At 41.2% G+C, this 13,046-nt stretch overlaps 1 protein-coding gene across 6 annotated transcripts in view; it reads left to right on the plus strand.

Annotated features, from left to right (window-relative positions):
• Nucleotides 1–13,046, plus strand: part of AASDH (aminoadipate-semialdehyde dehydrogenase) — a 31,651-nt gene that overhangs the window by 14,560 nt on the left and 4,045 nt on the right. For 5 of the 6 annotated variants that reach the window (XM_053257312.1, XM_053257311.1, XM_053257309.1 and 2 more), the window contains 8 exons: nucleotides 1,612–1,804; nucleotides 4,698–4,939; nucleotides 5,350–5,456; nucleotides 6,199–6,371; nucleotides 8,951–9,143; nucleotides 10,792–10,907; nucleotides 11,571–12,408; nucleotides 12,785–12,948. In XM_053257312.1, coding sequence (XP_053113287.1) covers nucleotides 1,612–1,804; nucleotides 4,698–4,939; nucleotides 5,350–5,456; nucleotides 6,199–6,371; nucleotides 8,951–9,143; nucleotides 10,792–10,907; nucleotides 11,571–12,408; nucleotides 12,785–12,948 — 2,026 coding nt within the window. Of the gene's footprint in view, nucleotides 1–1,611; nucleotides 1,805–4,697; nucleotides 4,940–5,349; nucleotides 5,457–6,198; nucleotides 6,372–8,727; nucleotides 8,832–8,950; nucleotides 9,144–10,791; nucleotides 10,908–11,570; nucleotides 12,409–12,784; nucleotides 12,949–13,046 lie in introns of those variants that run through there. The other variant, XM_053257314.1, reaches the window with a different exon arrangement.

Below are 13,046 nucleotides of genomic sequence, written 5' to 3' on the forward strand. Positions count from 1 at the left end.
CTGTAATAAAGATTGATTGATCGATCCAGCTTTAGGCACAGATTTGCCAAGTCTAGTTTGGCCCTTAGATTAAACAGACCTAGAAAATTGCAACACCTACTGTGACATGCACCATATTCTGTGCTGGGTTTATTTTCCACTCTGCAGCATTTCCCCCCCAGAAAACAACATTAGGAATCTGTTAATAACCTTCCAGTTTCATGTTGAGATTTTTTTAAAAAAGAAAGAAAGAAAAAATGCCTAAGGTACACACAATATGCTAGTGTAGGCTGTACCAGCGATTTTCAAATTATGCCATACCAAGCCACCTTGTCAAAAAAATAACTATTAAAGCTTGACATCTGTAATCAAGATAACAAAGACAGGTTTGGGTTTTTTGTAATCTTAGGGGAAAGGTTCTTTATTGTCTAGTCCCTCACCCTGAGGGAGCAGTTCCATATCATTCAAGACTGCATATGCAGTCTCCAAAAGCATTTAATGCAGTAAAAGGTTTCCTTTATCTTTTAATAATGGTAATACTGTGGGACTACAATCAAGTCTGTTTCTAGGCTCATCATCTCTTCCCATATCACCAATACATCCTAAACAGAGACCCTACTATCTCCTCCTGAAGTTATGGCCCTCAGGCAGCCTTTTATTCCCTTCCCCCACTGCCTTCCTAGTGTGCTGCTGTCTTCTGATTCCAGAGACTGTCTGCCCCCCCATTCCGTTGTAACTCACTCCCCTGGGTGGGGCTTGCTGTGAATGGGCCTCGGCTGTGATGAGTCAAGAAGGTATGCTTACCAGGAGCAGGTCAGTCCTAGTGTCCCTTGGTTTGGTCCTGCCTTCCTGTTCTCCCTGGTCAGAATTGTTTCTGTGACCTTCCTGGGTTTCTTGCTGTGGACTTGGGAGCTCACATTCATGTTTTCTGTGCACACACACACACACACACACGGGTTTTGTGATGAGCAGAATAACATCTTGGAAACATCTAGAGCTATAAATTGTGAGAGCCAGCATTTGCATCTCCTTGAAGAGGAAGTCTGGGTAAACACCTTTCCATGTAGTTCTAGTTTGAGAACTTCACTTGAACATAGGAAGCTGCCATATATTGAGTCAGACCATTGGTCTATCTAGCTCAGTATTGTCTACACAGATTGGCAGCGGCTTCTCCAAAGTTGCAGGCAGGAATCTCTCTCAGCCCTGTCTTGGAGAAGCCAGGGAGGGAACTTGAAATCTTCTGCTCTTCCCAGAGCGGCTCCATCCCCTGAGGGAAACATCATACAGTGTGCACACTTCTAGTCTCCCATCCATATGCAACCAGGGTGGACTCTGCTTAGCTAAGGGGACAAGTCATGCTTACTACCACAAGACCAGCTCTTCTCTCAAGTCTCATCAAGAGAAATCAAGTCTCCGGTTTCTTAATTTTTGAGACAATTGAAAACATACGTTGTAGATCACAGAACATCTGCCATTGAAGTAGTGGGGAAGAGGAATATTGACCAATTCAAATCTTGCATGAGCACATACCTCTGTTGTTGCGGGCAGGGGTGTTTCTCTGTGAAATTGCTAGAGCTTCAGATTCCTAAATATATGTAATTTTGAGTGTCTGTGTGTTCCTTTTTTCTTCAGCGATCTATTTGAGATTACTCCAGATGATATGGTGTTCATGGCCTCTCCCTTGACATTTGATCCATCTGTAGTTGAACTGTTCATTGCTCTAGCAAGTGGGGCTTCTCTGCTTATAGTGCCTAACCCAATTAAGATGATGCCACAGGAATTGTCTGAGGCTCTCTTTCAGCGCCATAGTGTGTCTGTATTACAGGTAAGGCATGGGACGTAATACCTGACTGTTCTACTAACTACTGTTTGCTTTGAATGCTGTTTCTATGCAACACTGGAATGCAATGATGGTCAAGTTATGCAGCCTTTTCACTTTCTGTGTGGCTTTTGTTTTGGAGTTTAACATAATTTTCTCACTTGATTACTCTTTACCTGCTAGCTGGCAGCTGAACGTGTAAACTTTCCCCACAGAAAATGATTTGAGCTGAGGTTATCTGGAAGCTCTATTTGTGTAATTACACATGCAATTTGTCCCTTGAGTCTGCCAGTCATCCTGTGATAAAGGTGTATATGGAAACCAACCCTTTGGCCTCCTTCAGCTTTTTGTTTAGGTCAGGGCTGCTCAACTTTGGTCCTCCTGCAGATGTTGGCCTACAATTCCCATAATCCCTGGCTATTGGCCATTGTGGCTGGGGATTATGGGAGATGTACTTCAAAAACAGCTGAGGGGCCTAAATTGGGCAGGCCAAGCTCTTACTTCCGTGCTAAAGGGGCGGGAACGTGCACTCCTCCTCCACTGTGGTTGTAATGTGTAACGCAAGAAAGTCTGTGTGCAGAGGACCAGGCTGCCAGTTCTTCACACTCAAAAGAAGAGGAGCATGATTGAATTGTATTTTGTATTTTCTTCCTCTCCCCCCATATGATTTAATGTCTTGTGTGTTTTTTATATTAAGTTTTAATGTTGTGTTGTAAACCACCCAGAGAAAAATTTGTTATGGGTTGGCTAACAAATAAAGTTTATTATTATTATTATTATTATTTATTTGGCCTTCTGAACATATGAGTGTCTGCATAGAGCACCCACTTGTCATACGTGACATGACGAGTGGAGAGCACCCACCAGCTTGCTCTTCTACCATGGCAGCAGGATCTTCAGTTTAATAACACTTTTTCTAAAAAAAAACTATTGGTTGTGTCAGAAACCATAATAGAATATATAATTTTCAACAATGAAAGCAGATTTATTTATTTTTTGCTTGAGTAAAGAAAATAGGGCTAGCTTGGATGCTTTTGTTTCGTTTCATTTCGTTTTTATCTGTGGGTTCCTCCTTCGTTAGGTTGTTTGTGGTTTATGGTTGTTTGTGGTTTATGGCTGTTTGTGGTTTTATGGAAGGGCTGTTAGGGTTTCTGAAGTTTATGGTATATATAAGCAAAGGGTTTCAGAGGATTTGATTTATGACAAATGAAAATGGTTATTTTGGAGTAGATCCACCAGTCATACAGCCAACATGAGAAATATTGTCCTAGTTTGTATTTCCTTATGATACAGGAAGGCCTGAATGCCTTGTTTCAGGTGCAGTGCTAAATATTTGTAAGAGTGTGATTCTTTTACTGACTTGTACAACATTTAAAGTGCCATTGAAGCATATTTGGATGCTGGGTCAGTGCTTGTATTTTCAAGTGTACAGCTAGTATTTCAGTGAATGTGCCATGTGAGATCTAGCCTCTGCTGACAATATTTTGATCAATATAAATTCTCATGACTACACAGGTAATAAGTAAAATGTTTAGCAAGTTGCTGTGGGATGTAAGCATATATCAGTTTGTTTTATTTTCCCTGCAAAGAAAAGATCAGCTTGTAGTGATCTGTATTTTCTGCATCTGCTACTATTTTTGCAAAAACTTCACTTGGAAGTAAGTCCTGCTGATTTAAATGGAGCATAGCTCCAAGAAGGGCTGTGATCCTAAGTAATAGTTACTAGGAAGCTTGTATGGAACACAGTGCAGCTAGGTTCTAAGCAAAATATTTTGGAATTGAACTGTAAGTACATTTGCGATGTCAGTGGGCTGGTTCAGAAGACACGTGGAACCTCAGTTGAAGCCTGGCGGTGGACGACATCCCTGAGCCTCACACGTGCCTGCTTCCTGCCTCACATGCCTGTGCAAGCATCTACCTCTGATTTAGGTTAAAATAAACCTAGATCAATCATAACATCCAAACTGACCATGTTGGTTTATTCTATCTTACCTACTTGAAGTGTGTACTCTGGGATCTTGCTTCTGGCTACTTCGTGGCTTACTTGAAATAAACCAAGATCTGTAATTTACTTCAAGCCTTTATTTATTTAAATGAAATAATAAAGTGATTTTATTTCAAGTATGTAGGTTAGAATAAATGAAGATTGGTTGTTTTGGATTTCTTGACTGATCTTGGTTTATTTTAACCTAATTTGCCAGAAGAGCTTATGTAGGCATGGGAGTAGGGAGTCAGACAGAGCCAAGCTTTAACCAAGGTTCTGCATAACCTCTGGACCAGCTCACTGAGTTTCAGATGTTCTGAACATGGAGGACAGGCATCTAGCAGATAGGAATTGAGTGGCTGCTGCTAGCAGAGTTCCTGCTCAAGGTCTATTTAGGTTGTTTCAGGGAGACAAAGAGCCCCGCCGCTGCCATTATTTTGTCTTCCAGGAGCAGTTCAACACTTCCTGAATCCCATCACCCATAATTTCCCTGAAGACCTCTTGATACCCCATCAGACTGTCCTAACCCACAGTTTGAGAACCTAGGCTGTAGCCCTGATTATTGACTAGGTTGACCATCGGATCCAGAATTAATGTTGCTTGTATAACTGGCCAGCAACCATATAATGGATTCAACTGATTTCTCCTTTCCATCCTGCACTAACAATTTCCCAGCCCAGCTGGTGCGATGATGGCTGGAAAATTATACTGCAGTCACTCCTGCCAACTTTGTTTGCTACTACCACCACTTCAGAGACCCTGCCAAGGGCCAGTTGGTGACCTACTGCAGTCTGGATTGTGTCTGCAGATGACCAGTTACCAGTCTCTGCTCTGTATGCTAGTTTGAGAAACCTAGAAATAGATTTATTTGTATAATAGATAACTGTCTTGACTTCTGCTTTATATAATCTGTAGGCCACACCAACACTTCTGAGAAGATTTGGAGCTGAGCGCATTAAATCTACTGTTCTATCTAGCAATACTTCATTGAGAATCTTAGCTCTTGGTGGAGAAGGATTCCCTGGACTGAATTTGTTGAGAAGCTGCAAAGGAAAGGGAAACAAAACACAGATATTTAATATCTATGGTATTACAGAAGTCTCCTGTTGGGCCACATGCTACAAGGTTCCTGAAGACGTTTTTAGTTCTGATCATCGGTAGGAGATGACACATGGTTTTGCCTCCTGCTTCTGCACTTTAGTTGATGAATAAATGATAAAAGGCTTAGAAATACAAATCCTCCATAGATCCAATAGCCTTAATATATTTTAGTCAGTGGGTGGTTGGTATGAGGAAGAACTTCAAAGCTAGCCCATAGTATTTGATGTGAGTAGCATAGCCTTGACAAAAGCAGTTCTGTTTTGAATGTTGCTTATGGTGTTCTGCTTTTTAAAACATGTTTAAATACAGGTAATAATTTGCATGAGAAGAAGCATCTGTAAGATGTTGTTGATGGTTTGTTTCTTTTTCCAAGACATTTTACTGGTTTTCTGAATCTATTCTAAGAAAAGATGTCTTCCCTTGTCCCCTCCTTTCCCAATTATTCTTGCTTCCTCCTGGGTTTTAGTCTTGATTCCCTTGTACCACTGGGAACCCCACTGTCTGAAACAACAGTTGAAGTCAAAGACGCCAGTGGTTCTACCATTCTGGAAGGTGAAGGTCAAGTATTTATAGGTGACTTTCTATTTAATATTTTTATTTATGGAATTTGCTACCCTAAGATGTGATGGTCACTGGCTTAAATGGCTTTATTTCTTATTTATTTTATTTATTTGATTTCTATACCGCTCTTCCAAAAATGGCTCAGCGCAGTTTACAGAGATAAATAAATTAATAAGATGGATCCCTGTCCCCAGAGGGCTCACAATCTAAAAAGAAACATCAGATAGACACCAGCAACTGTCACTGGAGGTTCTATGCTGGGGGTGAATAGGGCCAGTTACTCTCCCTCTGCTAAATAAAGAGAATCACCACATTAAAAGGTGCCTCTTTGCCAAGGTAGAGGATTAGGCAAATATACTGAGGGATAAGTTTATCAGGGGCTGTTGGTCATGATAGCGAATGGACTCTTAATATTCAGAGGCAGCATGAGAGATCTTATATTCTTAATACTTTAATTGTTGGGAGTAATCCTGTGATTGGATTCACTGGGGACTTGAAAGACAGAAGAAGCTATGGGGAAAGTTAACTAAGGATTTTTAAAAAAACCCTTCTTCAATTATTGTGATGTCTCTTCTGTGTTTCTTTGTTGAGCTTCAAATACCTATATGTGAAGGTATGGGTTATCTATTGCTGTCTGTTGATAATCCACTCTTTAGCCATATTTCTCACTCCTGTCTGCTTGTAGATCTCTTTGACCTGCACTGTGTGGGTCACTAGGTACAGGGACTGATGTGCTGCTTGATCTTTGGCACAGGAGGGCAAGAACGTGTTTGTTTCCTTGATGATGAAGTCACTCTGCCTGTAGGCACAATGAGAGCAACTGGAGACTTTGTAAGAGTCAAGGGTGCTGAAATGTTTTTCTTGGGGCGAAAAGACAATCAAATTAAGCGACATGGCAAGCGTCTCAATATTGAATATGTACAGCAGGTAAGGTAATAAATAGTAATGTACATAGCCTGAAAGTCGCTTTTCATTCATGAAATGCCAGAGAGTGGATGCTGCTAGGTTACTTGAAGTTCCTTGAGTATGATATTCAAGGGATCTATCTATGTAAACTGCTTTGGGAACTTTTGTTGAAAAGCAGTATATATGAATATTCGTTGTGTATTAGGTAGAATATGAGGCTCCTGAGTTGACAGTAAAGGGTTAATGTACAGCACCCCACACGTGTTCCAATTCTATGCACAATGTTCAGAGAAGGAGGTGAGGGCAGCAAAATAAGAGAAGGGAGAGGACCCAAGGGCCCCCCTACAAACAGGAGGGATCTCCAAGGTATGCAGAAAAATTCTTCCTAAAAAAAATTGAAGCCCTAGCCCTCCAAACTAAGCATCCCAAACTCAGTGAAGACATGCTGTCAGCGTTCACTTTGAGTAGAGAGTATCATGCTGAGCCCAGTCCTCTGGATTTGTTGGATCCTACTGGCTCAAGTCCAGCTGTTGTGCTAAAAGGAAAAAGCAGTGTGAGGCAACATCTGGCTGTAGAGCTGGATTCATGTATGAACTTTGGAGAGACCCTCTGGAAACACTCTCTTCAAGCCAAGTGCTTCCAGTTGACAGACAGGCTGTAGTGGTGGCTGCTGTGAGTCTGAGGAGACCTGCTAGAGTCTGCTCAAGCCAGCTCCAGCAGTTGGGAGGGTGGGGACAGGCATGGTAAAGTAGTGGAGAGGAAGGATAAAAAGAAGAAACCCCATTCTTCCTCCTCCTATAAATATTTCTGGCAGATCCTTATGTGCACTCTTCTAAAATAATATTGAGGACTCAATAATGATCACCAATAACACCAATTATTTAACAGTCACCCAGAGTTTTACAAAAGGAGATGGTTATTTTTTTCAAATTTGAAAATCCCAGTAGTAGCCATAGCTAACATTATTTGGACATTACTTAATTTATTCACATAATGTGATTGTTTCTGATATGACTAAATATATATAATATTTGTTTTCATTGCCAGCATTGCCGTCTCTCTGTAGCTGATAAATAGCGATTGTTCAGTTCTGTGCAGCTGGGTCATGGAGGGACTCCTACATCAAAAGAAGCTTATTCAGTAAAAAGGGCTTATACATTGCTCATTATCTGGGTCCAACAGTGTACCAGACTTTGAGGATTGTATATTTTGCTTGTTTTTAAGTACAGTATAATCGTTCTGTCACATTTATGGTTACTGAATTTTATGTTAAGTATAAAATGAAAGGTGAGTTCTCAGGGGCATATCTAGGGTGGGGCAGGCAGGGCACATGCCCTGGGCGCAACTTGAAGGGGAGGCGCCATTTTTTAAAAGGAGAATTTTTTTTAAAAATGGCCACCAAAAACAAAATGGCCACCATGCATGCTCAAATGGCCTCTGCGAGGCCCTAGGCCATGCCAGGCCTTGCAGAGGCCATTTGAGTATGTGCGGCAGCCATTTTGTTTTTGGCTGCCATTTAATTTTTATTTTTTTTTAATGGCCACTGCACATGCTCAAATGGTCCCTGTGAGGCCCTCGGCCTTGCAAGGCCTCACAGAGGCCATTTGAGCATGCGTGGCAGCCTCCAAAATGGCCACCACGCTGACCTTTGCAGGCCCAAACAGGCCCCAAAATCAGCCCGGGATGGGCTGCAGCAGTGAATTAAGAGGCCAGTGGGAGGGAGGGGAAAACTTTGCTGACCCCCCCCCCAAAGCCTTTAGGAAGCCCCCTGAAGGGGCTACAGGTAATTTTTTTTCAAAGTTAAATATAATATGTCACTGTACACATATTTATTTTTGCACTATGTACAGAGAATCAGGGCTTGTGAATACTGAGCTGAAGCTTATAAGCTAGGATTTTATTCATTTGCTCTTACTTTGCTTCTTGTGATAAGTGAGTTAAATGTGATGTCTTAATAATATGGCTATTAATGGTGAGTTTGTCTTTGAATCAGTGTGAAATCTTTAGTATAAAGGCCACTGGGAGTTTCTTGCTCTCTTTTTCTCATTTTAACTGTCTTTCTGAAATACTAGAATATATTCCAAGCAGTGACACAGTTTACTCTGCATATCTTTTAATTATTTTCAGAGTATCTGGGAAAAGTCAAGCTCTCTATTTTTAAAACTTATGTAATAGTGATGTTACAATGCATAGTAGAGAATTAGACAGGCACTTCTGTTTAGTTTTCCAAGTACACCTCCACGTAGTATTTGGGTATTTCATGAGCCCCAGCATCCTGAAATTTGTAGTTTTCCAGCATTTTTTGTTCTGGCTACGTCCACTGCTATATAGTTTTTGAAATATTAAAAGATTAACAAGCTTGACTTGTATTTTTCAGCTGATATTATGGTAAAGTTATCTGAAAGATGGGTGTCGGATGTTTGGACAGGGGGCGCAATTTCAGTGCTTGCCCTCGGCGCTATTTTCCCTAGATACGCCTCTGTGAGTTCTGGCAAACACAGGGGCATATGGTGGGGAGGGGGTGTCCTTTCTTTATATGCTGTTTGTGACTTTCTGTAATTCTTATCAAAGTAAACAAGTGTAATGATTTTGTTTTGCAGATAACAGAAGGCTACTGTCAAGTAGAAACATGCGCTGTTATCTGGTATCAACAGGAAAAATTAATTCTGTTTGTTGTGCCCAGAGGCATTTTAGTAAGAAAAGACCTTTTTAAGAAACTCCAGGAAAGTCTCCCTAGCCATGCAGTCCCAGATGAGCTTTTACTGATTGACATTTTGCCCTTCACATCTCATGGTAAAAGAAATAACTTGTGAATAAATGCCTTTTGGGTTGGTTTTTAAAAAACTATTTTCTGTTTCTTTAAAAAAGTTCAAATTAGAATATATTATTTAAAAGCATATACCACCCGGATGAAGTACTAACCACCAGGCATCCTAGGCTTTAAAAGCCTGAGAAATCAGCAACATGAAGGACAGTGGTCCATCCACAGAATCGGGGCTGCATCGGGGAGAGGAGAGCTGGTCTTGTGGTAGCAAGCATGACTTGTCCCCTTATAGCTAAGCAGGGTCCACCCTGGCTGCATATGAATGAGAGACTTGATCTGTGAGCACTATAAGATATTCCCCTCGGGGGATGGAGCCTCTCTGGGAAGAGCATCTAGGTTCCAAGTTCCCTCTCTGGCAGCATCTCCAAGATAGGGCTGAGAGAGATTCCTGCCTGCAACCTTGGAGAAGCCGCTGCCCGTCTGTGAAGACAATACTGGTCTCGATAGACCAATGGTCTGACTCAGTATATGGCAGCTTCCCATGTCCTATGATGCAGAGCTCCCCTGCAGGCTTGATGGGCAGGGCAGCGCTCAGAGAGGGAGATCAGGAAGCAATTTTAACTTTTCTCCCCTCTCTGCAAAAGTGCTATTTGCTGCCAGAAATACGTCCACAATGATTGCACAGCCTTCATGGACGTATTTCTGGCAGCAAACAGTGCTTTTGCAGAGACTGGAGAGAAGTTAAAATTGCTTCCCAATCTCCCTCTCTGTGCACTGCCCTGCCCATCAAGCCTGCAGGGGAGGAATGCACCACTTTGGCCCTCCAGTTGTTGGTCATACCACTGGAGTCCAAACAATTCCCATCATCCCCAGCCACAGTGATCAATAGTTGGGGTGATGGGAGTTCTAATTTAATTTAATTTCTACCCTGCCCAAACTTACGTCTCTGAGTTGTAGCCCACTAACAGCTGGAGGGCCGAAATGGTGCAGCCCTGCTGCAGGGCAACTACTCTGAAGGCTCCCCTTCTAACAGGCTTCCATATCAAATCGCAAACTCTTTTGAAAAGCCTTTGAAAGAAATTTGCCCTGCGAAGTCTGAGAGGGCTCAGGCAGAATCAAGGTCCCAGTACTTGCTCAGCGCATGAAGCTAGGCACATGGTTCTCTGGAGGGTCATGCACTGTTCCACTGCGCCATTGTTTTTTGTGCACTGATATCGATCTCAGTGGTAAACCATTGGAATCCACTGTAACTGTGTTCTCTGCAACCAGTCAGTCTGAACTCATTATTGTAAACCTTTATATTCAGGTGATTGCATTTAATGAGTTTTAAAACAATGGTATAGATAGATTATCTTGGTCTAGCTCAGCTGGCCCTCTAGCTGTTTTTGAACTACAGCTCCTATGATACCCAGCCACAGTGGACAATAGTCAGGAATTGTGGGAGTTGTAGTCCAACATCTGCAGAAGTGCTGAAGTTGTACAGCCCTGGTCTAGCTTCTGCTTTCACTGAGGTCAGTACTGTAGTAAAATAGGTGCACATGCTTTAAAAACAAAGGAATCTGGTCCAAGGGAATATTTGAGCCATAGCAAATATATAGAAGTGCTAAATTCTGTACATTAAAAAGGGAACTTTTTAATTCTGTAAATCAGAAAGGAAACCTTTTCTTTTGTACAAAGGGAAAATCGATGTGTCTGAGCTGAACAAGATTTACAGCAGCCATCTGAGCTCCAGAAGGTGTGACAGGAAGCTAAGCAAGAAAGAGCTGTGGGAGAGACTGCAGTGCTTATGGAAGGTAGTGTTCTAAGCTACATCTGTATTATAGCAGCTGGGTCCCCATACATATTGGGAATTTAAAAGTGATGAATAAAGGAGTGGAGTGGAGTCTAAATATTCTTCTCTCTTGTACATTATGTTCTACTGCCATTCATTTGATGCTTTAAGTCAGCTCATTTGTAGTTGCTGCACAGAACCACCACCCCCCCAGCTTAAGTTGGAGATAAATGGACATAAGCACTTGTCTCCCATCTAGTCTGGGAGAGACTTTCACAGTACTGCTTCCCGTGCCAATTGGGGGGGTGGTACATACACCTCCATGCTACACCTTCACCTCTGGGAGATTGAGAGTTAGATGAGATCAAGAAAGGTAGATGATGCCTTATTTTTGTGCAAAAGAAGCTTGGCACGTTTAGGAAAATGTGGGTGGACTAACATACCCTAGAATTTCCCCTCTTTTTTAAAAAAAAAATATTTTTTTTTAAAGTGAACAAACACAACACCATCTTCACATAATTTTAGTTAGGCCGGGCTTGGTTTCTAAGCTGACTATAATCTGTGCTTGTTTCTCTGAGAGTCCAGAGATTTTGTTGCTCTGCAGAGTACTAATTTGTTTCACTATTGGGTGTACAATTGTGGCACAATTAAGTGTGCATGTTATATATTTTTGCTTCTTCCCTAGTCTCTCCTGAATCTTCCGGATGATTCCAGTAGCATTTCAAAAGATTCATTGTTTTTGTACAGTGGTGGAAATTCTCTAACATCATTACAGTTCTATGGTGATATTGAAAATATGGTAGGTAGGACTATCCCTGGCCTTCTGGAAATTATTTTCAGTGGCTCCATTGGTGAAGTCTACAACCATGTTCTAAAAACAGCTTTTCCAAGTGAGGACCAAAATTTAGCCTGCAACTACTCTGCAAAAAGAAAATGGAATGAATGCAGTGGAGAGGAACCCAGTAGAAAGTGTATGGAACCAGAATCTGGAACTTCCTCACAAGCTGAGGCAGACATCATTGGATTTATTGCAATAAGCAGAGGAAACGGTTGGTTCTCTACAGATGAACTCCTGATAAACCAGAGCAATACTGGCCAGGGAGGAATAAAGCAAAGACAGCTGGTAGCTTTTTCACCTCTTGCATCTTCTAATGAGATGAAAAGTGAGGATGAAGGGAGTAAAATTTTGAAGAGTAAACATGGTGAATCAGTTGCCAAAAATGTAAACATAACAGAACGTGTTTCTGTTAAAAAAATTCCCACACAAGAGAACCTTGGAGCAACTGAAAAATTGACATTACACATAAGATGGAAGTCAAACCTGGGCAAGTGTGTAGATGCGTCTCCACTAGTTGTGATACCAGCCACTGACGAATTACCTGCTTCAGTATATGTTGGATCTCACTCTCACATGATTCAAGCAATTGACCTCTATTCAGGGAAAGTCAGGTGGGAAAGAAACCTTTCAGATCGTATTGAATCCTCTGCTTGTGTATCAAAGTGTGGACATTTCATCATTGTTGGTATGTATTTAAAACTTCCTTCTCATGTTGTTGTTTTGACATTCTAAGCAAATTGTATTGAGCAGCTAGTAATTTATAAAAGCTATCCAAAGTTAAGTGACCCATGTAGATTCCCTTTTGTTTAAAATGATGTGCGCTAGTAAATATGCATGGGGAGCAATCTGTGTATGGTTTAGCAGTTTTCTTAAAATGTGTATGAAATAGGCATAAATGGAGACGAGCGTATCTTTATGTAACACTATTGACCTTTTAAAATTGGTTCCAGATGCTTAAAAAGTATACAGAAAGAAATGTGTTGCTTTGTTAGTAATGAAATAGTTACAATGTTTATTCAAATATTTCTATTTTCTGCCTCTACGGTTATGAATTTATGCAGGATGTTATAATGGGTTGGTATATATACTCAGAAGCAGTAACGGGGAAATACACTGGACATTTACCACTGAGGATGCAGTGAAAAGTTCTGCAGCTCTGGATCCTTCTACAGGGCTAGTCTTCATTGGATCTCATGACCAACATGTGTATGCCTTAGATATTTATGTAAGTGCGCATTAATGTTATCCATATGAGAGTGAATGAAAATGCCTTCTCAGACCAGTATTCCGAGTAAGTCCCATTCAGTTCACTGGAACTTGCTT

The sequence above is a fragment of the Hemicordylus capensis genome, chromosome 5 (genome assembly GCF_027244095.1).
Source record: "Hemicordylus capensis ecotype Gifberg chromosome 5, rHemCap1.1.pri, whole genome shotgun sequence".
NCBI classification, from domain to species: Eukaryota; Metazoa; Chordata; class Lepidosauria; order Squamata; family Cordylidae; genus Hemicordylus; species Hemicordylus capensis.